The sequence below is a fragment of the Melopsittacus undulatus genome, chromosome 3 (genome assembly GCF_012275295.1).
Source record: "Melopsittacus undulatus isolate bMelUnd1 chromosome 3, bMelUnd1.mat.Z, whole genome shotgun sequence".
NCBI lineage: Eukaryota > Metazoa > Chordata > Aves > Psittaciformes > Psittaculidae > Melopsittacus > Melopsittacus undulatus.
Window position 1 is genome coordinate 106,143,197 of NC_047529.1, and position 27,609 is coordinate 106,170,805.

The window sequence follows — 27,609 nt, forward strand, 5'->3', positions numbered from 1 at the left end:
ATGGCCGCAGCCGCGCCGCCGGACCCCCGGCTGCTGCTCGCCCTGCTGCTGCTCCTGCCCCTGCCTTACCCCTTCGCCGCCGCCGGGCCCGGCCTGGGCCGCCGCTTCGCCGAGCGCAAGCGCTGCGCCGACCCCGAGTGCAGCAGTGAGTGGGGCAGCGGGGCCGCGCCGCAGCCGGGGGGGTGAGGGGGTAACCGGGGAGGGCGGAGACCCCGGCCGCGGTGCGGGTAACCCTTGCCCGGTCCCCGGCGCTCGGCCCGGCCCCCGGGAAGCTGTTACGGTGCAAACGCCGCATGCTTCGTAGAGGCGCTTCCTAAGGCTCCCCCCGCCCCGGCATTGGCAAGGAAATCGGGGAGATGGAGAAGCGCCTCGTCCCTCTCTCCTTCACACCAAGTTTTCAGATCCCCGCAGCTCCTTAGGGCTTTTTATTCTTCTCTGCAGAGCCCTTCTGTACAAACCCGCTCTGTGGGTGGTGGTTATGCGTTTCAGGGGTCATTTCAGGGCTGATTCTGTAGGACACCGATGTCATCTTTCAGCCCGTCGTATTTCATATTAATAATTAGCTTCATAATGTGCTTCTGCAATGTAATCCTGAAGTGCTTTGTCAAACGCTTGTCTTGATCAGAGAGTTTGCCTTATATTTTGAATAATCTCGTATTTGTTTTTAATAATTTCATATTTTAGTTATATTCTAAGTTCTTATCTCTTCACCTAATCTGGAAAATAGGAAAACACTGCGTGTGGGGAGGTCTGGTTTTCTGCTACTTAGCAAAGACCCTTTTCACTAAATGGTTTTATTATTGCTGTTATTTTGAAGTAATACTATTCTTTTTTGTGTTCTTATGTAGTGTTAATGTGCCGAGGGAAGGCAATGCAGGATTTTAAAGGTCCAGATTGTCGCTTTGTAAATTTTAAGAAGGGAGAAGCGGTTTATGTATATTACAAACTCATAGGAGAATCAACCGAGCTTTGGGCTGGAAGTGTAAGTACTGTAAAGCGTTTGTTCTACTTGCTCTTCTTGCTGTTTTCTGGTCATCTTTTTTTCCTTCCTTTTGCCTTGTAGGGAAATGCGTAAGGTTTTGAACATAGCTAAATAGCATAATGAATGCCATTTTGTCTTGAGACCAGTGTGAAATGGGATGTGGTTTGATCAAATATAAAACATTAAGTGCTGTGGAAAATGAGCAATGCTAATGTGTGCTAAAAACTGTTAGAAAAACTGCCTTTGTGCTGAAAACCTCCCGTTGCAACGCTGTAAGTGCTGGCCCATGAGCCTGCCTGGAAGCTGAGCCTCCCTTCCCTTGTGTTTACCCGTGACGTGGTCTCATCCTGTGCGCTGTAATACTGCTAAAGATTATTCCATGTACATGTTTTAATTGTGCTTCTCTTATTATTAAGCTGCTGTCTTCCCCTTTTTGTCTGAGCTGGAAGCAGAGTTGGAGGAAAAAGCAGTGAAACTAAAAAGAATGAAGGAAAATTTGGGTTTAAAAAGGGCTGTCTCTCAGCTGTGGTGTGGAAGCTTGCAGAATTGTGGCCTTGTCTGAGTCGTTGTCTCCTTTGGGCAATCTGAGAGGCTGCTACTAATGGGAAAGGAGGGTCCCCATCCTTGCAGTTATTTAATAGAAAACTCCTCTTAGCTTTCATGATAAGGACCTTGTTTGCCTGACAAAACTGAGATTCCCTGGAAGAAGAGAAATTTTTGTGGGCTTCCCTTGAAAATGTTCACAGTCTGGAGGTTGCTTAGACCTAGTCCCTGTTGCCTGCTCTCCGTGCTTCCCCAACATACCTTTTTGTATCAGAATCATTTGTGTCAATCTCCTTTCTTACTCTGGGCTTCTGCCAGGGGTAGACAATTGCCCACAGCTGAGCTGCTCAGAGCCACACCAGGGTGTTGACTGTGGGACTAGTGGTTTAGTGAAAAGCAGGATGTATCACTTTCTCCAACCTGTTCAGGCTGGGTGTGGACAGCCAAGCTCTCAGCAGGAGCTGAATCCTATTAGAATGATACAGGAGAGAGCAGAAAACTGCAGCACGTGGTTAAAGAAGAAATTATAATTGTATCATGCTGGTAATTCCCTTCTGACATGAACTGTACCATAAATAATCTGGTTAATTAGCCAGTGCAGGTTTCCAGGGCTGCCAGTTCTTGAGACGCAGAGTAGCAGCACGGGCCAATTTTGCATCTTCTAACAAGGTGTAATAAAGGCTGCAAGATCAGACAGCAGCTTTCAGGTAATTGCTGAGTTAATATTCACTTTAACTCCACTGATAGGGAAGCTCACGTAACAATTAGGTGTGTCTCCAAGTTAAAAGGATGTTTGCTTTGAGTTTAAAAAGTAAAAGCTGAAGTTGCAGAATTGCCAAACTCCATTTGCTTGTTGTTGGGTTTTAATTGCATTACAGTGTTTTCTATGTTCTTTTTAGGGCAGTGATAACAGACTTTCAGTTGGTGGCTATAATGTATTTCTTTTCTCCCTGGTTTGATTGACTACTTCTGTGTTAATCAATAATGCTGCAACAACCAGCGTGCAAGCGCTGCAGCAGGGTCAGAGGTGCTTTCCTTGGCATGTGTGACCCTGTCTCTAACTTGCAGATAGTGCTGGGGTCTCATGCAGTGTGACTTCCCGTGCCACATTTGGCCAGGCGGCTTGATTTATGCAGACCAGGCGTGCCTGCGGTGGGCAGCCTTGGAGCTGGGGGAGGCTGCTGCTTGCTAATTAAAACCAGGTTACTGGTGAGGCCTGTGATCAGACAGATCACAGTGGAAGGTATGTTACCTTCTGCCACAGCATTTTTTGTGTTCATGCCTGTCACTTGATCCCATGCATCTGTACTGATGGTTTTTTCCTTTTCCCAAAGTTTTAGGGAAAAGTATTAGGAAAGTATTTTAGTAGAAAGCATGAGATCAAGGGATAACTGGTATTCTCATCTTCAGGTGGGGGCAGAGGCTAGGGGCATATATGTATGAGAAACTTCAACTACTGCAGCCTGGGGTTTATTTCGAACAAGCTGGAAATACAGACTAATCTTGAAATCGATTTTCAGGAGCAGTGAGAAATACAGTAGAATTTTGGACCTGAAGGGGGATAATATCATGAGAAAGGAGCTTTTTGCCAAGCCTGAAAGAACATATAGCAGTTGGGTGTGGGATTTATTTGCCTTTCCTTTTCTAATTCACTCCACCCTTCACAAGCCATTGTTGAGTATTTTATGATCCCAGTCTTGTACACTTCATTGCTTGTAGAACTCCCACTGAGCTCAGTGAGCGTTTAGCATGTGAAAAACCTCTGGAACCCAGCTGTAATATCTATTCTATACATTATATGGCATGTCGTTTTAGCAGAGCTGTCTAAACCATAGAATCATAGAATAGTTAGGGTTGGAAAGAACCTTAAGATCATCTAATTCCAACCCCCCTGCCATGGGCAGGGACACCTCACACTAAACCATATCACCCAAGGCTTCATCCAGCCTGGCCTTGAACACTGCCAGGGATGGAGCATTCACAACCTCCCTGGGCAACCCATTCCAGTGCCTCACCACCCTCACAGGAAAGAATTTCTTCTTTATATCCAGTCTAAACCTCTGCTGTTTAAGTTTCAACCCGTTACCCCTTGTCCTATCGCTACAGTCCCTAATGAATAGTCCCTCCCCCGCATCCCTGTAGGCCCCCTTCAGATACTGGAAGGCTGCTATGAGGTCTCCATGCAGCCTTCTCTTCTCCAGGCTGAACAGCCCCAACTTTCTCAGCCTGAATTAATATTAATAAAGCAAAGCCAAATGCTTGGTCAGTATTCTTTGACCATTCTTTAACAATGATTTTATGCTATGAATTTCATGGATATTTCAGTTCCAGAAAAATACTTTATTTCGCCCCCTCCCCCCCCCCCCCCGATTGAAAGGTGAAGAACATTGGGTACTCTCATTGTCCAGCGCACTGTGTCCTGCTCTAAAATTAGTCTCCTCTTCAGCATCCCACTCTCATTGCTTGCACCGTCAATTTGTATTATGTAGACTTGCCTCCCATGCATTTCTCTTGCACTCTTTAACAGGGTCCAGAATTCCAAAACTACTTCAGATAATTCCAAGTAAACCCTGCTGCTTTTTAACAACATGCTTCAGCAGTTATGGCAGCCATAAGATAAAATAACAATCTTCTGCAAAGGGCTGATCTTTACCCCTTTGATTCAAGCTTGAAAAAACTGTCTGGCTTTGCATTACAAGCAATACAACAATACATACAAGAATTACAGCAAGACTTGGCTCCAGATTGTGGCTTTTTTGGAGTAACTTTTGTTTTCAAATCTTGCACATAAGGTAATGAGAATGAAGTTGAAGGATAAATTTAAGGGAAAATGGGAAGACGGAATATGTCTTGAGGACCCAGAGGATGAGGGAATTTTTTCCTGTTGTTTCTGGTTTTCTTAGCAACTCAGGAGTTCAGCAAGGGTAGATCAATCCAACTCTTCTTTCACCATTGTTCTGCAATTTGAGGTGCCTGTGATTTAGGGATGTGGGCTGTAACCTTTAAAGCATTTGAACATCTTTTTTCCCAGCTGTCTGTTCTCTGTCACTGAGATAGGTGGTGTGAGGATCTGGCTTCTTGCTGGTGGTCGGTGGATGTGCTATTACTGTGGGCACTGGTGGGGATGGGTGCTGTATGCACAGCTACGTGGTTCATCCACACAGAGCATTTTAGCTGGGAACAGTGGAAATGAAGGATGCACTTTGTGTTTGCTTTATTTACTTGGCATTCATGATGCCTTTCCTCTATCATGTCTATAGAGAGTGAAGAATGTTTCCTTTATTTGCACAATGAGGCATTTTTTCCCTTACAAGAGAGGACTTGTAAGGAGAGGATCAGATGAAATTTTGAGCATGCAGGTCCCATATGGCTCATAAACCACATAAGTGGCAAAGTGGGTCACTGCAGAGGACTAGTATGGTCAGCAGCTTGGATTATGCTAAATGAATTTCAAATTGTGGTGCCTAATTATAATGGTAGTCACGGAGGTTAGGGTGTAAGGAGACAACTTGGAATCTTTTGCTTTTGTATGTGGAAAGATCATTTTAAACTGGAATAGAAGTTTGTAGAGAGAAACAGGCCAATTTAGAATAGAACTATGTTATACCCCACAAGTACAAGCTTTTGATTTGACTAGTCTAGTTTAACTTCCCATTCCCAGCAATTCCCAGTAATAACCCCACAGACATTCTCTCTTTGCCAGAATGCACTAGATTGATTTGTTTTCCCAATATATGTGTAACTACAGAGATATCAACTATGGAAGATTGATATCTCAAGATTTGAATGAGAAATAGTTAAGAAAGGAAGCCCTTTAATGTATTAGTGTTTACTTTGCTCACATAACAAAACCCCAAAAGTTTTAATACATATTATTTACTGGGTATAATTTCCCTCCTTGTTTTTTCTGTTATGCCATTGTAAATACAGAAAACTTCATCCCAAGTTAACGTATTTCAGTGATACCAGTGTAACAAAGCATACATTTCTATATCCCTGGTTGTTGTGACATGACTGGTTTCCTTTTGAAGCTGGTCTTCAACTGGGTGCTCTTACTGAAGAAGAGTAACAATTCCTGAGGAAATGACCAATGCTTTTTATTCCCCCCCCCCTCCAGATATTTTGGTTGTCTAGGAAAGTCTGTACCTCTTGAGGTGTGTTCACCAGGCTCTAACTGCCTGGGTTATCTAATCTGCATAGTGACAGCATTCTATTAATATTGGCTTCTAGGCAGCCCTTGTCAGAACTCTTAAGTGAGAGCATTACTATGTAGATCTTATCTGGTGAGTGATGAGAGAGATTCTTTTCTTTCACCATTTTTGCCTTGGCTTAGTACTTTGACTTGCTTGAAAATAGCCATCTGTGGCTGATTTTTGTGTGTATTAGTCACTGAAGAGCAGCAATGCATTTGCAGAGGGAATATATTTTCTGCTTAGGCTGCAAAATAGAGGATTACCTCAGGTGCAATTCTGCATTTTCCTAAAATATTAAGATTATTTTTTTCCATAAGATGCAAAGTGTGCATATTTCAGGCTATAATATTGTGTGGTCAAAGATCCTCTTTGCTTACTACTTGTGAAAATTACTAGAGGCATGTGTGGTGCCAGTGAGAGTGCTCCGTAGCAGTTAAAGCACATAAGCCCAAGCTCTTGGGCTTCACTCCCAGCTCCTAATAATCTGTTACAAGTCAGGCTTTAAAGAAGTGAACAGTAAAACTAACGAGCTTTGCAAGGGTGTTGTGAAACATAAGTATAAAACCTCAGTGAAAGCTCTTGCATGAACAAGGTATTACTCATCTTTTTGTTTTATTTGCTGTGTTAAACTTCGTTTAGAAATAGTTGAGTTTGATGTGCTTGCTACTAGTGGCTGTAATGAGGATTTTAACATAGTCACATGATTTTGAAAGATTCTTCACTGCTTTTTGTTTGCTTTCTGGCAGGTTGGAAGCGATTTTGGATATTTTCCAAAGGATTTACTTGAAATAAATCATAATTATTCCAATGAGGAGCTAGAATTACCAACAGATGTAAGTCTTATTTGTTACTTTTTAATTGAGCTTCTTCCTATTTCTTACTTTGGTAATAGTATAAGTATTAATATAAGTAATAAAAATCCCTGAGGACGAAAAGGGGAATATGTCATCTGTAGTTACCTTTTGTTAGTAAGCAGCTGCATATGTGCAGAGATGCACACGTGTCAGGGATGGGATGTTTGTGCAGCAACATATGTGTAAACATCAGCCCGAAATGTGGGCATTGATGCTTCTTTTCTTGAATATTCTGGTTTTCTTTTGACAAAATCTGCTTGGATTGAGCTCTAGAGATGCTGCTAGCTGCTCGCATGTAGGCTCTTCGGGATGTATTCAGGATTGTTTCTTTACCCAAACTTTGGAAGTTTAAAGTACTATGAGAAACAAACAAAACCTGATATACTAGCCCTTTGATTCTAGTCCTTCAACCTTTACACACATAAAAGGTTCTCGCTTGCTAATAGCGAGTAACTGCAGAGTTGTGTGAGTAAGGCCAGTGTGTGGATGCAGCTTCAGACCCTGATGAAATTGTGCTTGGTACCTTGTGCTGCCATGTAAATTTCAGAGGCTGTGTGACAGGCAGCTCCTGCTTGGAAGACTTGGGCATTTAAGAAGAGACCAGCTAAAATAAGTTGTAACAAACAAGTTAAATAATGTTTGCTTTCTTCTCTCTGGCATTTGGCAGTAGACTTGTTCTCAGTTTAAGATAGATGTGATGAGTCAAATCCATTGCCTCCTTCCAGTTTGTTCCTTGCCAGGACTTTGATGGGGCTAAGGGATAGCTTTTTATTTAGGTTTTTCAAGAGTTCTTGTGCGAAGCTTCCACTTATCTCAAAGATAGTTTTGGTTAAGCACTCCAGGGGGTAATTCTACGTGATGAATAGAATTTCCTTTGCTGCTGCATCTCTCTCTTACCCAACCAAATGGATTGGCTGTCATCACTGTAATAAAGCAAATAATATTTGTGACTACCTACTGTTTTTCATTTCAGGAAACAGACTTCGTTTGCTTTGATGGCGGAAGGGATGATTTTGATAATTACAATGTGGATGAGCTTTTGAAGTCATTGCAAGAGACGATAGCAAATGAAGAGGGAACTGAATCAAGTGATCCAGGGACAAATCCAGCTGAAGGAACTGAAAGGGATGGGGAGATGGATCAGGTTGATTCAGTGAAGTCCTTTGATTCTTTGGAGACTGACAATCTTGAGCTAAGAACAGAAGGTGAAGATGCTCCTTCTATGATAGAGGAATTAGACAGTTCTCTTACAGAAGGAACTGAAAATACTGGGGGAGACGCCAGTGTCAGTAGTCACAAAGAAAACTCTCAGGGAGATCAAATTGCACACGAGCACTTGAAAGGAATGCTACATGGGAAACTAAAAGGGCTAGAAAGTGAAAATACCAAAAACACTAGTATTCCTCAGGGTGAAACCAGTCAACTTGACAAAGAGAGTGAAGACGTCGATGCCTACACGCTTTTAAACAGAGAGCTCTCTGTGAACTTGAAAACAAAATTTGGCTCAACTGCTGATGCTGTTGTATCAGATGATGAAGTGACTGGCCTTGTTACATCTCTGGAAGATGATTTTAATGAAGATTTGAGCATTAATGCTCATGATGCAGAGAAGGAACCAGACTTTGCAGATCAGTCTGATGAAATTCCTTTGCTGTCTTTTATGGCAGAGGAAGAAATTCCATCCCAGGTGGATTTAGATTATGAAAATGATGACATTGAGTCACAAAATCATGAACCTGATGAAGATGCAAAAGGTGCTGCAGAGCTAAATAACCAAAGAGACAGTAAGGAAGAACCGGATTCAGATGCAATTGTTCATAAGGATGCCTTCAGTATGAGCAAGAGTTTGGGTGACAGTATAATCATGGACAGGTCTGAATCCAAACAAACAGAAGAGAAACAGGATGAGGTGGTGCTAATAAGTAAAAGAGAAGCACCAGCAATAACTCAGCGTGAGGATCTCTCCACAGAACTCCATAAAAGGGAACCTGTAGGTACAGGTGATCTGGGCTCAAAGGGAAAACCAAACAAAACTGAGCAGTTTGAAGAGCAGCTCACAGTTGATGGAACTGAATCACATAGTGAAGAGCTGAAGAGTACAGCTGTGCCTGATCCTCATGTTTTGCCTCGTCCAGGAGAGGTTGTGGAGTCCAAATCATTTGTTAAAAGCAACAAAGATGCTTTAAAACCACCTGTTGATGATATCAGCAAAAGTCCAGGAAGAATGCTACTTGCTCAGACAGAGGAAGATGAGAATAGGTTTGAAGATGACAACTTGGAAGAGGTGTTGGAAAGCAATTTAAAGCACAAAAAGTTATGGGAGAAAACAGAGGAGAAAGGAAGAGCTGAGGACAAGTCTTCTATTGATGTTCCAGCTAAACCAGTGGAAGAGGTAAAAAATGCATCTCAAAGTGACTTAAGAGATGCTGACTTCTTGGAGGAGCAACTGGAGAATGGAGCGCCTGCTGTGGAGAAAGAACTTCGAAGACATAAAGAAGACGTGAAACAAACAGATGAGACTGATCATGAAAATCAAAAATCCATCTCTCTTAACAAAGAACCTGAAATGAAAAGGAGAAATATGAAAGAAACCCCTGCAGGGGAGGGGGAGCCAAGCCATAGAGGATCTGTTGAGCAACCTCAGCCATGGGAAAACGAGACTGAGTATTCAGAGGCAGGTGTGGAAGAAGAGCTGACAAGAAAACTTGGCAAGACAACAGTACTTGAAGAAAGCATTGAGAGACGTTCCCCTGAATCAAACTTAAAAAGCACTGCACAGAATACTGATACAGAGACTCTTACTCAGCAAAGAACTGCTCGTACTGGGAACTCAGATACAGACACAAATCTTGGCACAAATTTAGCTAAAGAAAGAACACTGAGATCAGAATTGCCATCTGAAGAGCCAGGTGCTGAAGATGACCCTGACCTGAAACGAGTAGTGGAAGAGCTATTAGAAGATGAGAATGCTGCAAGTGCAAAGCTGTCACGAGCAAGGGCTGCAAATGTACAGGGTAATATGATAAATATTAAAGGTACAAATCCTGAATTACAAGTGCCAAGTGAGGCTGTCTTGGGAACCACGAGCCCTCCTTATGAAACAGGAGAGGAAATTAAACCATTTTCTATGGAGGCTAAAAAACATACCAGCATGCAAGATATCAGCAAGATTGTGAAGGAAGAGGTTGACATACCAGTGAGTGAAGACGCTAAATTGGATGAGATGGAGCATGTCATGGACAATGATGATGAAGTGTTTTTTGAAGCTAAGGAATCGTCAGCTGGGGAAGAGCATAATTTCCCATCTCCTGACATAGAAGCCAACAATGACTTTAACCAAAGGAAAAACCATCTCCCAGAGGACATGTCACGGAAAGACTCAGAAAAGATGCAAAATTCAGAGCATACAAGAAATGACCACCATCACTCTGTGCATTTCTACAGCCCTGCTGACAGCTCAGCAGCCCCCAATGACACTGCAACAGACTTCAGTGAGTCTGTGAAGCGGCTCACAATAATGAGAGATTTTCTTGATGAGAAGCGCATAACACGTCTACAAAAGTATCTTGGGCTCCAGCACGTGGTGAGGATAGAAGCCATGTTTCAGGACATGAAGATAGAGATGGAGCTGGCTCAGAAGGCAAGCCATAATAATGAGGATATAGAAAAAACTTTGGACCAGATACTTGAGTTTTCGGAAACAAGCATTATGGATTTTGTAGGAAAAGTTCTGGATTCCAGAGTGGCAGAAAATAAAGAGGAGGTGGTGAAAGAGATGGATTTGTATGATGAGGAGAGTGCACTGATGGATGATATTCAAGAATTAATATATTCTTTAAGGAGTAAATACTCGTCTGCTAGTGAGAGTGTCCCACTTGCATCTATTCCAGAACTGGAAGATGATCAGCTGCACATCCAAGGTAGGATGTTAAACTGGTTAATAAATAGATGAAACGGAAGGGAAGCCCTATCCCAGACAATGCTATGTAACCCAGAGAAGCTTTAAGAAGAGGGTGAGGGAGAATTGGAAGAGGCCCTGTGCAGCTTGCTGGGAATGTGCTGATTTTTAATGTGTATTTCTGGCATTGTGATGGGTGGCCCAGGGATAAATCCTGAGAGAAAGTGTTAAGCTTAGCATGTCTGTTATTATGGGCCAGGTTGTGTGTAAGGTAGGTATATAGATGTGGGTAGAAGAAGACTTTCAGGTCACGTTTGTACCTCCTCTCAAGAAAAAGGGTTTCACATATACTGATGTGCTGAACTTTCTGGAGGGTGTAAAGCAGTCTTTTTTTTTCCCCTCCAAATGAGCTAGCACCTAATTTGAAAGATTCAGTGATTAATATAAACTTCAGGCACTAAATCCATGCACCTCAGATCTCAGATGTTCTTACCATATTTTTGCCCCCCTTTATAAAAGAATGCATAAGTACAAATACTGAACAAACAGGTCTTTTGATGGGGAAGAACCAGTGGTAGAGTCTGCTGCACACTTGCTTGTCTTTCTGATTAATGTGCAGGGTGGTGAGATACACTCTTAGCAAGGCTCCTTTTCCAGTAGTAGATGTTAAATATACAATTTATGGTAAAGTCATGAATGATGACAGTATTTCACCTTACAGTATCTTATAGCAAGGTCAGTGGTTGATACCTTGCATAAATTCCATATAAACATTTAATTAGATGTTACTAAAAGTTGATTGGGAGTACACTGTGAGCAGTACACAGGCTGAAGTGTTTAAAAAGTGCCGGGAAAGCCTTGTCAAATCCAGTATTTCACTGGAGACAGCTGTAGATAAGAAACACACATTAGCTCAGTCCTTAATTCATGTCTCCTTGTCACAGATGATGCAGAAGAGACTAAATATAATGGAGTTTCCCTCAGAAACCCAAATGCCATTGATGAGAACAATCAGGAATTTCAGCAGCTTGAGGATAAGAGGCCAGAACAGCTTACTAAGGAGAAGGAGGAGAGCGCTGTTAATGTTCTACCTGAGCATGAAGAGGCCAACTTCTTAGAAGGAGAAGAAGTTGAAGAAGGGAATGATAGTGAAGAAAGGTCGCTGCTGCAAGATGCTTCCTTTGGGTCAAATGATTCAGGAGAGGCTACCAGGGAAGATATCACTGCAGGTAACCTTTTGGAATTGGGATGTTTTGTTCTGCTTTTAGGGAGGAGCCTGGTAAAATGGCGTTTAGGCAAATACTAAGGTTTTTCACTAATATTTTTATTGTACGATGGGTTTTCCTACTGGTTTTCACTACCCGTGACAGTCCTCTAGTGGCAGTATTGTAGTGCTACCACTCATCTCAGCAGGGCAGTTTCTCTGCCTTTTTGCACTACAGAAATCAGAAAAGTTCTCCTGTAAGTGCCATCGTCAGAGCTCTGAGCTGGGGCTGCTGCACTGTCAGGATGGTAGTGGCCAAAGTGCAGAGATCTCTGGAAGCATACCACCAGCTTAGGTTTTCTCCTCCTTGGAGGTAGACTGACAGTCTATTAGGCTATATAATTACGTGCTCTCATTAATTTTAACCTGTGGCTGTAGTCTGTATTTCTAGGGAAGATGGACTGTACTTTCCCTTTATCAGTTCAAGAATTTCTGGCTTTTTTTTGTGGAAGTAGGACAAATGTTTGACTCTGTTTTGCTGAGGCCTTCTCCCCCTGGAACAAGTGTGCCAGCTCATCAGTATGCCAGGGACGGAAACAGCTCTGTTTTGGCATGAAACTACCTTTGACTCCATTCCCAGTACTAAGCCCAGCTTTGTTATTCTACGTTCACCTCTGATTATGCTTAATACATCCATCTTAACAAAGCATATAGAAAGAACTTCAGGTACATTTTGCTTAGCTTTTGTACACTGCTGAGGTACTGTACTATCCCGGCAGCCAAGTGCTTTTGGTCAGCTTCTGAAGGAAACTCTAGGTTGAATGCAGAGATACCTATGGATTTCAAATGGCTGGTGGATTACTTACATGGTTAAGCAGTCGGATATCCTGCTGTTTTTGGCCATCTTCCATTCCTTCCTAAACACTTTCTGAATGCTGTTTGCCAGGCATTCCTGTAGTAGTGCTGAGAAGACCCAAGGTGAATGTTTGTAGAGCTGCTGTTCCACACTGTAACAATACGCTGGTTATTTTTAGTTGCTGACTTGAAATCACGGCAACAGTAGCAGCGAGAGGAGGCAGGCTGCGGATCCGAGTAGAAGTAAATACAGCTTAGAGCTTGTGGTGTACTAACAGTGCTCTAAGCTTACTAGAAGATGTAGGTTTATTGATTAGAACGTGTGTGCTTTTCTGTTGCTGACTTGCTGCTGAAAGAGCTGTACTATATGCTCTGAGGCAGGCTTGGCAAAGTCACTGTGTACTTGTGTCCGTCGTTCCTAAGTCAGCCTGTGGAGCATCGACCACCTTTTCTAAGGAGTTTAGCCTGGTTTTTCACTGGCCTTGAGCACCGTAACGTGAAATCTCGACTCGGGGATTGCGGGGTGGGGGACATACCGAAGCGGGTTGTCCTGTCAGCGCCTCCCACTGAGCTGTGAGGTAACACATGTCTCTCTGTGCCCGCAGACACCGAGGAGCCCACCGGCCTGCCCCTAGGACGCGGGTCGGAGGCGGCCTCCGCCTCACAGGAGGAAGCCGCGTTCGGAGCGGGCCCCGCCGCCAGAGAGCTGCTGCGCCGGGTGAGTGCCGTGGAGGCGGTGGCGGCGGCTGCGCATGCGTGCGGCGCGCGGCGATGACGTCCGACGCGGGGCGGTGTGTGTGTGTGTATGTGTGGGGTCACTTCGGGCTGACGTGTGACAGCGGCGGCTGGCTCGCGCCGCCATGGAGCAGGTGCGCGGCGGGAGGGGGGGAGCTGTGGCGTGCCGGCCGTTGGGAGCCGGTAACGGCCGCTGGGAGCCGGTAACGGCCGTTGCGAGCCGGTAACGGCCGCTGGGAGCCGGTAACGGCCGTTGGGAGCCGGTAACGGCCGCTGGGTCAAACGTGACGAGCGGCGGAAGCGCTCCGAGTGACACCTCTCCGGGCTCCTTTCCCCCCCTGAGGGGACGGGCCGAGGCGGGAGTTGCGCCGCCACACCGAGGGGTTCAGCCGTGCCGCACGCCTGGCTCCGCGGTGTGGGGCAGTGCCGCGGGAGCGGAGGTGTCTGCAGGCAGAGGGACGGCAGCCTGGCCTCTGCCGCGCTCTGGGGACGGGGGCCTGACAGAGCCCCTAGGGTGGGCTTTGCTCGGAGAAGGATGTGTGCTATGGTTTCAGTGTCACGTTCAGCCCGTGGCAGCTTTCTGCGGGGCTCGTACAGCTTACATACGCTCGCAATATATCGGTCCCGTAAGCTCTACCAAGGTACTCACACCTTCTGCAGGCGTTCGGTGCTCTCTGGCCCTCAGAGCCGTATGACGAGGCACATAACATATGACCCTGTGACCAGGGTGGCAGCTGGGAAGAGATCTGAGCCGTTGTTGCAACATCTTGATGTAAAGCTGGTTGTTTTACTATATTTTTCCATTCTCACAGGTTTGTTTGGAATCTGATCCAAATAATTACTAGTGCGGTGTAACACAAAATGTGTGTATAGACTAATTCTGGTGTAGCTGTTCCTTGTCAGCAGGTTACTGTCAGGTGTCTTCCACATCTCAGGCTTTACAGTTGAAGTGCAGGCATCAAGCTGCTCTGTGTTTTTTTTCAGTTTCAGTTCTAGTTTACATTAAAAAGTGCCAGAAGGATCTAGGTAGTTCTCTGGTTTTATGAAGGGAATAAAAGCCTTTGGCTTATGCTTATTTTGCCTGAGTATTTAACGAAAACATATTCATAGTTGCCAATGCTGTTGATTTTCAGCTGGTTGCTACCCTGCCTGAGGAAATTCGTCCTGGGCCAGATTTCCATGGACTTCCATGGGAGCCTATTATTATCACTGCCTTAGTGGGGATTGCCACACTTGCTGTAATTTTCTGGAGAACCTGCCTTTCAGTGAGTATACATCATGCTTGCAAGCCTGCTGATACTTCACTTGCTGAGTGGTCTTTTGTATGGTTCAACTGTTTCAGCATTACCAGGGTTGAAGCAGTATGTAGTCTTTCATATTTTAGAGGGTTCTACTGTTTATAGCATTAAAATGAACTAAATTCTGGGCTTGGTGACTAAAGTAAGTTGTATCTTCCTTCGAGTTAATAGCTTAGAGGAATTGCTTCTTAATTGAAGATTGCTTAGTAAGAGTCAGTTTCCAAAGCAGATTGGAAAGTATGTTGTAAATAAAGGAAGATGAGTTAAGGTCATCATATCTTTGAAATGAGAAGCCTTCCATGTGCTTGAGCCTGTTGCTGACTATGTCCTGTCTCCAAAACGAGCAGTTAATCCTCTCCCCTTCATGTTGCCCAGCTTGCAGGCACTGCATTTAGAAACTTAAACCTGATCATAATTCTCACTGGAGAGCCCTTTTGCCACTCTTTTCCTCACTCTGCATTTGTCCTCCCCTTTCCTACACATGATTTTCTGCACGAGAAAAATGCTATCACCAGGTCTCAAGTATAGCAGTGCATCTCCTTGGGAACTGATGGATTAAAATCAAACAGGGCAGTTTATTCCATAGCTGGCCAGTTTAGTGGTGATAAACTCTGGAAGGCTTTGGAATACTTTATAAAAAAATTAAATATTATCTGTAATAATATCAGTAGTTTTTTCCTTGCTTAGTTTTAACACTGAATATACCCGGTCAGTTTCAAATGCAAAACAACATTAACAAAGTGACATAAAAAGAAAGCTTCTGAAACTCTTCAAGGGTGTTAATTTCAAGATAAGCAACTGTCATGAACTGGGGTGCAGGTGTGTTTTGTGTTTGAAAGTTCATGACTGGTTTATGCAAAATGGCTTCATATTCTTTATTGCAAATTGGATGTGGGCAGTTACTGCTACCCTTGTAGTGACGGTTACAGACATTTACCAGGGCTCTAGGACAGGGCATTAACTTAGAAGCTTTTATTAGAAAACAGCTTAAGCTTGTTTGCAGCATTATTCAACACTTGTTGGCAGTGAGGGATATGTTTTCCATATGCTGCTTTAACCTGTGTATAAGTGGTGACTTTTTTAGCTTGCCACTTTTTATGGCTAATTTTGTTTTTCCTTTCCTCTTCTGTAGGTAAAGAGTAGAATATATCAAGGTAAGTTTCTCTGCTTTTCAGTGTACTTGATGCTTATGCATGTAAAAGTTTTGCTAGTTTGTTTTAGACAACTAGGTATTCATTTTCACTCCCTTTCAAGGAGAATGCTCAGTCTAAGGTTGCTGTGTAAGCTAGGCTAGTAGATACTGAATCTGAAGATTTCAGGTTTGGTTTTGATTATGCCTTTATTAGGAGAAATAATGGAGCTTGCACCTGCAAATTGAAGGGCAAGGAAAAGCTCCACCTTGTTCAATGTAAATGTGGTCCATACTGGTATGATGGTAGTAGAACAGTTTGGTTTGGTCTTCTGACTAGAAGTGGATCTGACTTTGCTTGTTGCTTCTCACAAAAAGCATTAGCTAGTTTCTGTTGCCTTTTTGGATTGAGGGGAGCCTGAAACTGACTGCTGTGCAGTTGCAAAGAGACCTTGTAATTGTAGACCTAAATATGAGATATACCTGTGGCTAGCACATCCTTTCTTACAAGAGTGTTTCTCCAGCTTCAAGTAAATAAAACTGAATTCCTCTTCTTCTCCATTCAGTATACTTTAAGGTAGGGTGTTTGCTGAAATCCGTAGTTGAATACAAAATGAAAATACAAAAGAATGGTCTTCATGTGAACTCTGCCTCTTTCTTCCTCACAAACCATACTATTTATCAGTCATTCCTCTCTAGTTTAATTGTAGTTATACAGCTGTTTCCTTCTATACAATTAATGCAAAATTGGTGAGCTGGAAAAAGTCCATCTTGCATCTTTCAGATGATTTCTATGCTGCAAAAGAATTACTGTCATTGTGGGGCAAAAAAAGTTGGTATTGGTGGTATAGAAATTACTTAGCAGCACACCCCCAAAAAAGTGAGGAACATGGGTCTTGTCCTTTTTCCCCTCCTCAACCTCCCCAGATATTCTTCTGTATGATACTGTATAGAAACTACTAAATCTAGGGGCAAACAGATATTCTTAAGGCATGATAAAGGTGATGTTATTTTTAAAGTCTTTATCTAAAATAGAGGAATATTAACAGTGACAAAAATGCTTTAGAAAGGTAGATTATGTTTGGAATCCCGTAGATAAAATCTACTATCCACTCTTCACTACAGCAGTGAAACCGGGAGACCAAGCTAATGCAGGGATTCCTGTCCCCCTTAAACTGCTGAGGACTGCCTGGTACCTCAGCAGTTGTTGGCTCTTCTCTGCAGAGCAGGAAGGGCTGGGGATCTCGTGGCCCAGGAGCCCTTATGTGGGAGGGGAAGGAGGAGCAGCAGTTACCATTGCATCCTGTGGGATGCGGTTGAAACAACCAGTGTTTCCCGTTTGTGCTGCAGGATTTGCTGTGAAGCAAATGGGACTTGAGGTGTTCAAATGCGGGGGTGGTTTAGGACTTGCAAAAGTACAGTTGGATGTTCTTTAAATTAGTTTACAATGAAGTAATTTAAGTATGTTAATGATTTTTGTTGATTCCTAAGGGTTGGTTGACAACTTGTGCAGGCTGAGAAAAAATGCATGCCTAAAGAACTGCTGCTCAGTCACAGCCTTTTTGAAGTCTGTTAGAAAGTGGTGCATTTCTGTGAAGCTTAATGATACCATCTGCTAGCTGAGGCTTTTTTCTGTTCCCAGTAGGTCTTCCAGAGCTTTCATCTCATTATCTTTGCCGACCAAACGTGTGGTTTCAATAGAGCAAAAAGAGGCGGTTGTTAGGGAAGGTGTTGCATCTCCCCAAGTGTCACAGCAGCAGTCTGAGACTGCTCTGACATCCTTGCTGGCAACACTTCCCTTGGGCATACCCCATCTGTGTACAGACAGCACCTTGCTCTGCTCCACTGTGTGTTCTGTGACCAGCTTCTGTGAAGTGGATGCAAGAGCTGTATGCTTTGTGTCACACTTCAGTGCTTTACTCTTTTGTTTTCAATCATAACTTGCACTGAAAGCTGAAAATGGTCAGACTCCTGCAGAAGGGGCTGACTGCCATGGAATTGACACTATTCTGGTTTATGTTTTAGTTCTTACTAGGAAATGTTCCCTAAAGTGGTGGTAATGATAGCTCTGATTTGCTTTTGTTTCCCCTCACCCAGGATATAAAGTACAGTTACTGTAATCTTTCTTTTTCTTCCTAGTGACTGAAAAGCAACTTGCTGAAAAGATAAAAAACCTCCTGCAAGAAAAAACAGAAATCTTACAAAAGATATCAGAATATGATCAAAAGGTATTGTTCTAGGTTATCATCCCTTCCTCCCTAATTTTCTGTTACTGGTTTAATGACACAGTCCATGCAACGGTTAGTACCTTTTTCTTGTCTGTTCTTACTATTATGGTGATGATCTCCTCAGTTCTGTTTTGTTGTTTCTTTGTTTAGATAAAGGAAGCAAAGGAATCTGTGAAGGTAACCCAAGAACAAAATGATGTTCTCTCTGATGAAACTGCAGGGCTTAAGGTAAGGAAAACTAACTGCCTGTGTGCCAAAAGCAAGAACATCGGTAAAATAGCTTGCTTTAGTTGGTGGTTTTATCTTTTTTTCTTTGTTAGGATACTGTTAAAGAACTGGAAGAAGCAAATCGTCAGTTAGATGACAAAGTAAAAAACTTGCACACAATGCTTGAAACAGAGAGAAAAAAGAATGAAAAGAAACAGAACAAGGTAGGATCAATCACACTCGTGTCTTGTATTGCCCTTAACTTGATGTCCCCTAAAAGCTGATCACAACCTCATGAGTAAACAGGTTGAGGTAGAGCAAACAAGATGAACCACCTCAAAAGGAGAACTGAAATGAAATTTCAGGTTGATCCCAAGCTCAAGAGGGAGAATCAGTTGATTTTGTTGTTGTTTGGGTTTTGTTAAGGTTTGCTTTTGTGGTTTTTTTTTGGGGGGATGATAGTTGGCTTTTGTGTTTTGTAAGATCTGATGTACTTGTGTGGTTACCTGCTTTCACACACAAACAGATATATTCAAGTAGTGGGCTAGTGGGCTAGTCTAATACTTCCTAGCTGGAACCAGAAAGCTTCTTAACAATAGGAGCTGAAGGTTTCAGGTTGGTAAGCGATGTTGAGATGTTTTCCTGTACTCAAAGGAAGCATCTAGATCTGTTGTAAGTGTGAAGGTCTCTAAGCTGTCCTTCATTCTTGTTGGCCGAGGGTATATATGTGGGGGTTTTTTTTTCCTTTCTTTTTAAAGCCTAATTTTTCTGCCATTAATGATAAGCTTCAATAGGTTGTTTGGTCTTGTTTTGATCAAAGGTTGTTGCTAATGACAGGAGCATGTGTTACTTTCATTGTAGACTGCACAGGTGCACAGGGAGCTTTCCCAGCCATGAACAGGCAGATGCACAGGGAGAAGTTGGTTCTAATGTGTTGTTCCTTACCTTGCTGATAAGACAGCAGTACGTTGCTGCTCATCTGACAGCTGCTTTAAATGGGAATTTGCTGGTGTTTTGACTTTCCATTTGTGCTTCCAGACCACTCAGGCTAAGGCATATATCAGACTAATACAAAGTCATTTTCTTATATAGATCTCGGAAACTCAGAAGTCCTTGGAGAAACTACGAGAGGCTATCAGTGTACATTCTGTAGAGCTTTCAGAGGTAAGGCATTATCTACACCCTCTCAACAGTCACAAGTTCTTGTACCAGGAAAATTCATATCTAGAATGTAACAGAAAACACTAGATTGGCAGATTCCAGGTTGGTTGTGCATATATATCTGGTTTGCATTTTATCAGGTACCACATAGCTCTTGTTCCATTGCAGTTTGTCTTTTTGTTTCTTTTTGTTTCATATGTAGGTGCAGATAGCCCTTAATGAAGCTAAACTAAGTGAAGAAAAGGTGAAATCTGAGCTTCATCTTGTGCAGGAAGAGAATGCCAGGCTGAAAAAGAGTAAGGAGCAGGTAAATTATGCCCAAGCCAGGCAACTTCATTCATCTTTTGGATGGAGTATTTTGGCTTTATTCCTACTTTTCTTGAGTATAGGTTCAATGTGTCCCTCTTTTCTTAATTCCATATTTCATATTATCAAGATAAAGCTTAAGCCCCTTGTGCCTGCCTGCACTGCTTTTTGTACAGGCGAGTCACATGTCTTTAGTATGAAGGCATTGCCAGTTCCTGTGATTCAGTTTTTGTCAGCAACTTCACAGACATTCTGTGGTCAGAAGATAGCTACTTGGGATCAGGACTGAAGGAAGTTGTGGTAAAGGATTGCCAAAAAGCAATTCTGAAGCTAAGCTAAACAGGGGAGGCCTTTAGCCCTGAAATGTCATCACAGTTCTTTTACATATAATTGTAAATATCTGTTTTCTTTCTCTGTATGAGAAGTAGATGGCTTTTTAGAGAATGCAGTTTAGTTACCTCTGGACTGCAACTGATTCTTCATATTTTGAAGTTTTTGAGCATTTTGGTTCTGATGTTAGGATGTTAGCTGAGAAAACATAAAATTTGTAAAATCACCTAATAACATAAACTGCAGAAAGATTTTGAGCATCCAATTCTACCAATGGGCTAGTGATGAGTGTGGAAACTGAAGTTTCCTCTTTTTCTATCACCTGTGGTGGTCAGTTGTCAGTAGAGCTGATATACACCCTGTGCTAAAAATAGAACAAGTAATCATCTTGCTTTGGTGCTTCATACAGCTGCTAAAAGAAGCTGAAGGTTGGAGTGAGAGGCATACTGAGCTCAGTGAGCAGATCAAACTGTATCAGAAATCTCAGAAGGACATAGAAGAAGCACTTGCCTACAAGGAAAACGAAATTGAAGTAGGTTCTCTATAACATGCTTGCTTTAAATATTACACATCATAAATTACTTTGAAATACTTTACAAAACACAGAGTGATTCTTCTTCAGTGAAACTTTGCTTTCATTATTAGGTTTTAACTAACTGCATTATGCAGCTGAAGCAGCTTGACACAGGTTCAGCATCTGAAGCCAAGAAGGATGACGAAGGGCATGAGTGGAGCACAGGAGAGGACCTGGCCAATGGAGAGTTGCCAGGTATAGTCACTCTACCTCCTGGCTGATACGCCCAGTGGCTAAAGTATATGCAGTGGTATGCTCATGTCATTTCATACAGTGAACAAGGGGCATCCATATTTATAGCTACCTGTGGGTTAAGAGACTGCCAGCTTCAATCATCAAACACAAAATGTATATATGTATATATATATGTGGGCTCCAAATTCCCATGTTTTGATTTTTAGATACTATGTCCAGTAGCAAGTAGTGCATCCAAATTAATATTAGTATAGTGGCTAGAAGTAGTGACAAGAAGGAATCTTTGGAATACTTTTTGGAGTAAATCCAATAATTCTGTTGTGCTGGTTGTGGAATTGCAGTTGTGCGTTGTTCCCCATGGTTTTTGGTTTGGGTTGGGTTTTTCACCAAGTAAGGAGACTTAACACAGATTAAAGTGTGGGGATTGTTATTTTTAACAGCTGCAGAGTCCAGGGAATTTGGGATAAAAAACAGGGACACAAATACATTTTTCTCTTCTAGATAATGAGAGTGAGAAGATGAAGACTCAGATTAAGCAGATGATGGATGTATCCAGGGTATGCTGCATGAGATATCTCATAGAATCATAGAGTGGTTTGGATTGGAAAGGACCTTAAGATCATCTAGTTCCAACCCCCCTGCCACGTGCAGGGACACCTCACACTAAACCATATCACCCAAGGCTTCATCCAACCTGGCCTTGAACATTGCCAAGGGATGGAGCATTTACCACTTCCTTGGGCAGCCTGTGCCAGTACCTCACCACCCTAACAGAGAAGAATTTCTTCCTTATATGCAATCTAAATTTCCCCTGTTTAAGTTTAAAGCCATCACCCCTTCATCCTATCACTACAGTCCCTGATGTAGAGTCCCTTTCCAGCATCCTTGTAGGTCCCTTCAGACACTGGAAGGCTGCTCTGAGGTCTCCACACAGCCTTCTCTTCTCCAGGCTGAACAGCCCCAGTGTTCTCAGCCTGTCTTCATACACGAGGTGCTCCAGCCCCTGATCATCATCATGGCCCCCTCTGGACTTGCTCCAGCTGCTCCATGTCTTTCTTATGTTGAGGACACCAGAACTGCACACAGTGTTCCAAATGTGGTCTCACAAGAGCAGAGTATAAATGCAGCCACGTTGCTGCTATGCCTAAGATGATAACTTTCTGCTCCTCTTTTCAGGTAAAAACTATGTTATCCATAGTTGAAGAAGACAGAAACCTCCTGCAATCCAAACTGAGTGATGAAGTAACAGCAAGACATGAGCTGGAAGGTAGGCTTAGCAAAAGAATTGTTTAAGATGAAACATTGTTTGTGGTTTAAAAAGAAACGGAGCATTTATGGGGCATATTGCTTCTCATTGCAGCTTCTTTCACCTTCCTTTCACCTTACCTTTGCTTCTCCAACAGAGCAAATAAAAAAATTAGAACATGACTCCTGTTCGCTCCAGTCGGCCAAAGCTCGGCTAGAAAATGAATGCAAAACGCTACAGCAGAAAGTGGAGATCCTTGGGGAGCTTTACCAGCAGAAGGAGATGGCACTCCAGAAGTAAGCCTCTGAGTACTGTTCCACAGCAGAGTGTGTTATATCATAGGCACTATCCAAATGCTCTTTGTTCAGAATGATCAAATTACTTGAAGTTGTATTTGGAATGAAAGGTGCTGGCTACTGTTTCAGCATGGTTGAAGCTAGTACTCCTTTGTTTTCCAGTGTTCCACACAACAGTGCCTTCTACTGTTCTGGAGAAGGGGGGACGTGTGGCTTGGTCTGCAAATTCTGTGCTTTGTCCAGAATACAGTGGCCATTGAGATTTGTTTCAGTTACTCTGACCTCAGTCTAATTCTCATCCTGCAGAAGACTTAGTATTTTAGCTATGGGAGCTTTGTGCATTCTTAAAGGGATTAATGAAGGCTGAGTTTGTGGTGCAGCCGAGATGAATGAATTGCTAGCAGTGAAGAGCTAGTTGTGTATCTGTGTTCATTCCTTATTTATTTACTTACTGAAATGCCTGTAATACTGTCTGGATTTTGGGGGAAAAAACTGAGAAAAGAGGGACATTTTCAGCTGAATTCCGTAGGAAGGCTGAAGCTGTGGTGGAGGAGCAACTGAAAGTTCTCGGGTTCAGGTGTGTGTAGGTTGATGGAAGCACAGGGTTGGAAAAAGCTAAGTAGTGAAACTTCCTAACCTAATAACTTCAGGATCCAGATGTAGTAAACACATAGTGGAGCGGGTTCAAGGAAAACTTCCTCTTGACCTCTCTGAAGAGTTTTTATAACTTCCAAAACTCTTAGGAAGTTACACTGCCTGTTACTGCTTCTTGGCTAGAGTGATTCTATGTATGTTCATGTAGACAAGGAATGGTTATTAGCAATAGTTAACTTCCTACTAAGTTAATAGTTTCAGTTACGTGGGATAGCTCTTTTAAGTCAGGATTACATAAGAACCTCTTAAATGCTTTAAAATACATACAAAAAGTTAAAGACAGTAAACTGAGGAGTTACAAAAAGCCTGTGGAAATGTGTCATGTAATACACTGCCACAGAGAGAACTTAGAAATAAGCTTCTTCCACACGGTTGATGACTATTGAATGTGTGTATCACTTGGGTCCTACATTTCTCCCTTTTTACTGCACATTTGTTTTTTTCTCCCTTGGTTGGATGTTAGTTCTGTATATTTCCTTGTAAAGCTGCATTACCACCTGTAGAACTGGGAAGTAAACTACAGGATGAAAAGAGATGAACTGTCCTGCAGTTGTTAGATTCTGGGAAAACTTATTTGCTGACAGAGCTTTCCAGGCAACTCTGCCTCCTTAATTTTCAGGTGTTGTACATAATGGGTTTGTCTGTTGGTTTCAGAAGACAGTATTTCTGTCTCTTAAAAAGCCCCAAACCTCTTTTTATTCTTTGTAATCTCACTCATTTTCATTTCATTCTGCTTATCACTGTTGTTAGCAGGGGAATGCTTTGGTTTTGAGATATAGTAGATGTAGGATGGTGGAATAGATGGTGCTTTGTTTTGTTTTTCCATGCAGAAAACTAACTCAGGAAGAGTATGAGCGTCAGGAGAAGGAGCAGAAGCTGTCTGCTGCTGATGAAAAGGCAGTGCTGGCCATCGAGGAAGTGAAAGTTTACAAGTAACTTCAGTTTCTAAAGGCTCCTTGTTTTCCTTTATTTCAGCTGTTGAAGAAAATTCATTTAAAGCTTTCTCCTTCCTCTCTTTTCCCCCTTTGTACAGGCAAAGGATCCAAGATATGGAAGAAGAATTGCAAAAAACAGAGAGATCTTACAAAAACCAGGTAAACTTCTTGCTTGCTGGTTATTGTATCACCTTTTACTGCATTGTTCCAATGCTCTGTAGTGAGTTACTGGAAATACTAGGAGTGGTACAAAATAAACCAAACCACTTCTTATCTCCTCAGATTGCTGCTCATGAGAAAAAGGCGCATGACAATTGGGTAAGAGCACTCTTCCTTTTCCAAGCCAGACAGCTTATGTTTGACTCCAGGTGGGTGCAGTTAATGCAGTTGACAAACCTTTTCCTAACAGCTTATTGCCCGCTCTGCCGAGAGAGCTCTGGCTGAAGAAAAGAGAGAAGCTGCCAACCTGAGGCAGAAGTAAGTACAGTATATACCATTGTTACTGCTCTTTGAACGTGCTGCCTGTTGCTCAGGAGAGAAGGAGCTCAAACTGTGTGAGGTGCTCAGGCAGCCTCCTTGCTCAGTGTGTAATGCATCTTTGAGTTACTACTTTTAAACTAGTACGGTTAAAGTAAGATTTCTTGGTGAAAGCTGTAACATTTTTCAGGGCAGTTTGCCTTGTTACATGGTAACAAATGTAACTTGTATTATTTGGATAATAAAAGCTTTCTTTTTTTTTTGTCTTAAATTAGATTAATAGAGGTAAACCAAAAAATCGTCATGCTTCAAAGACCACTAATTGTAAAGCCAACTCCAGGCAGACCTGACCGTCAGGTCCCACCACGGCGAGGTAAATCCTGCTTTTTCTCCCAAAACTGTGGTCTTTGAGCCAGAATATCCTAGAAAAATCGGGCTATGATACAGTGTAGAAAAGGAAATCATGTTTAATTCTTTGGCCTAGGGCCCTTAAGCAGAGATGGCTCTTTTGGCCCATCACCTGTGAGTGGAGGAAATCCATCACCCACACAGATGATCGAAGTTCCTGCCCGGCCCCTTTCTGCTCCTCGCAGGGAAGGCTCAAGAGGTGAATTTGGTAAGCAGTGAGGCTTCCCGACTGTGATAGCTGTCTTTTGTGCTACAGACCCAGGGAAAGCAGAAATAGCTCAGGCATATATTGATTAGGTTCTTGTTTCCCTTAAGGTACAGTGGTAGATGGTCCCCCTCCTCCACGAAGGCCACCAGAGTTGGCTGGAAGGATGTCTGTTCCGGGTAAGTTACATGGGACTTGCAGCCAGATCAACTTATTCACTAGTCTTTCACTTTATAAATGTAAATTAAAAGTTCCCTACCCCAAGTGTGGCAGGACATGCATTTGTGTCTCTCTTTGCAGACCTTGGGCCTGCTGTAGCGTCCCTCATCAGCAGTGGGCCAAGAACCTCCTCCCCTTCCTCAGCAATGGATGGATTGGTAAGCTGAAAACACCCTGACCTTCAGGAAGCATTTCTAAGACATGATTTGCTGTACTTCCTGCTGCTTCTTTAACTGTATCATCTTCTGTCTTGTCCATATCCTGTCACTATTCTTATTTGCTGTCCAAAAAAACCCCAAAAGCAACCCTCTCCCAAAGAGTCTGAAGCCCCCTGGGCAGCTGCTGATTCACCTTCATCTCTTGAACCAGCTACAGTGAGTATTCAGAGGCTGCACATGGTGTTACTCTGCTTTGATGGAGAGGAGTAACAGGCTTGGTGTTCTGAGCTGCTAAATAACAGAATGCTCTACAAAACTAACCCAGGGCTTGCACTTCTGTCTCAAAAGTTTTCTCTAATGATGACCAGTTGCTGTCTGGTTTTTATGGAAATGTGGAAATGAAATCTTTGTTGTTAAGGACTGCAGGCAAACACTTCAGAGTGACTACACCAATAATCCTAAGAAACTGACTTAATTACGGTATTTAAGCACAATTCCATATATAATTCCAGGTACCAGGCCCTTTTCCAAAGGGATGTCTGCTGAGGACACTTTAAGGGATCAAATTTTTCTTTAGGACAACTTTAGCTAAAGAAAACCTGTCATCTCAGATGGTACACTAGGCACTCCTAGGTAGTGCAAGCAGTGCTCTTGGTGAAGGGACAATGGTGGTGCAGCAACTTTCCCTGTTTAATGCGTTTTGGGTGTGTGTTTTCCTTCTTTCTCCCTCTTCCATCTCTTGGCCTTTGGGTGAGTGGTTTTGGTGTGCAGCACTGTCCATGCTTCTCTGGTGCAGTAACACACTCAAGTATAACCTCATTCCACACAGGCTAATGCCAGTACCAAAGGCCCACCTTCTTTCCCTGCAACACCTATCATGACCTCGCCAGTGATGGGACCTCCACCTCCACCGCCTGTTCGCTACGGACCGCCGCCGGGTCCTCTCCGTGGGCACTTTGGGCCTCGCCCTCTCCCTGTGCCCTTAGGTATGGTCACATTGCTGTGTGCTGAAACTCAAACCCACTGTGCTCCTTGGGAGCCTCCTGCAGAGCTCAGACCTGCCATCCCCATGCGTCATGAGGTCTGCTGCTTTGCCCAGTAAGCTGGGACAAGTGAGCTTTTCCAGGCTCCTTAATGCCAAGGTATTCCTTGTTGAGTCTAAAGTAAAAGCCAGCAGCAAACAGTTGCTGGAATATAATTCATGGTGTGTGAAGTCTGCATGTGACAGTGACCCACTCCAGAGCTGCTCTGGAAAATGAAGAAATGAAGAGTGAGTCTGGAGCTTAGGTTAGATTTCATTTAACTGTGTTTTCCTTCCCTTCCAGTTCGTGGTGCTCCCTTGCCACCTCCAGCTGCAAGAGATTTCTTACCTGGCCCACCCTTAGGGATGAGAGATCTGCCTCCTGGCCCACTCCCGCCGCCTCCAGACCCCAGGGGCTACGGACGTGGGCACCCTCCTTTTCGACCCCTAGGTCCTCCTGGCCCCAGAGATTATCCTCCAGGCCCACGGCTCCCCCCGCCTGGCTCCAGAGACTATGCACCTTCTCCCAGCAGAGACTTGCCTCCCTCGGGAGCCAGGGACTGCCCTGCAGCCCCAAAGGACTACGCACAGCCCCCAGCGCAGAACCCCTGACGCAGTGCCCGGGCAGCAGCTCAGCAGAATGGGACTCGGAGCGCACTTCCTGCAGTCAGGATTTTAGGAAATGGCTCTCTGGTCAAGGCCATTTGTCTCATTTCAGTATATTTTGGCTTTTGCAGGATTAATTTTTATCCAGTTGCTACAGACATGTGCATTTATGATCACCTTAAACTCATCCATCCTCTTGGCCTGCAAGAACCTTTTTGTGATGGACTTGAACCTTCTCTAAACGTGCAATAGAAAGGAAGTACCTGTGTGGCTAGTTTTAATTAAATGTAGCCTCTGTAACCAGTTGGTGAATGAACTAATTCTGTGACAAAATGTAAATCAAATCATTTCCTGTGGAAATAATTTTGTAAGTAAAATGCTCTCCTACCTGCCTCCTCCACCACATCATTGAGCTGCAGCTGGTGTAGGCCAGGGGTTTACATCACGACTGTGAGGTCTCTTGGGGCTCTTCTTAAGAGGAAACAACCGATGCCTGCTCTGAGCTCAGAAGCACAGATGACACTGTATGCAAAGGAAGGTCATAATAAAAAGCAAAATTCCTTTTGCTAAACCCTGAAGGCTTTGGTTCAGTGCCAGTTTTTGTCCAGGAAGGATATTAGTTCAGTAATGGAACCAGAGATTTGAATCAAGACTGAACAACGACCACTGCTGCGAGGTTATAATGATTGTGT

The 27,609-nt window shown here is 43.2% G+C and overlaps 1 protein-coding gene across 2 annotated transcripts; it reads left to right on the top strand.

Moving 5' to 3' along the window:
* On the top strand, nt 1-27,495 carry MIA3 (MIA SH3 domain ER export factor 3). Of its 2 annotated transcripts, XM_031051571.2 has the most exons (29): nt 1-145; nt 849-982; nt 6,465-6,551; nt 7,546-10,492; nt 11,415-11,699; nt 13,135-13,247; nt 14,398-14,529; nt 15,695-15,716; nt 17,831-17,919; nt 18,070-18,147; nt 18,240-18,350; nt 19,219-19,290; nt 19,490-19,594; nt 20,333-20,455; nt 20,569-20,692; nt 21,194-21,249; nt 21,869-21,959; nt 22,096-22,234; nt 23,719-23,820; nt 23,922-23,982; nt 24,106-24,141; nt 24,233-24,300; nt 24,576-24,673; nt 24,785-24,916; nt 25,024-25,092; nt 25,214-25,290; nt 25,435-25,506; nt 26,120-26,276; nt 26,616-27,495. In XM_031051571.2, exons 1-29 carry the CDS (start codon nt 1-3, stop codon nt 26,921-26,923), a joined length of 6,033 nt encoding a protein of 2,010 aa, XP_030907431.2. In that variant the 3' UTR covers nt 26,924-27,495. The 2 variants fall into 2 exon arrangements, with proteins under 2 accessions (XP_030907431.2, XP_033917177.1); XM_034061286.1 differs by lacking the exon at nt 25,435-25,506.
* Nucleotides 27,496-27,609: the final 114 nt, after the last annotated feature.

What these genes read in the sequence shown, in the direction of transcription:
- MIA3 (XM_031051571.2), top strand. Translation starts at nt 1, where the DNA reads ATGGCCGCAGCCGCGCCGCCGGACCCCCGGCTGCTGCTCGCCCTGCTG. An exon ending in ACAAGGAAAACGAAATTGAA is followed by an intron (nt 20,456 to 20,568) that starts GTAGGTTCTCTA and finishes TTTCATTATTAG; the next exon opens with GTTTTAACTAACTGCATTAT. An exon ending in CCCTCTCCCTGTGCCCTTAG is followed by an intron (nt 26,277 to 26,615) that starts GTATGGTCACAT and finishes CTTCCCTTCCAG; the next exon opens with TTCGTGGTGCTCCCTTGCCA.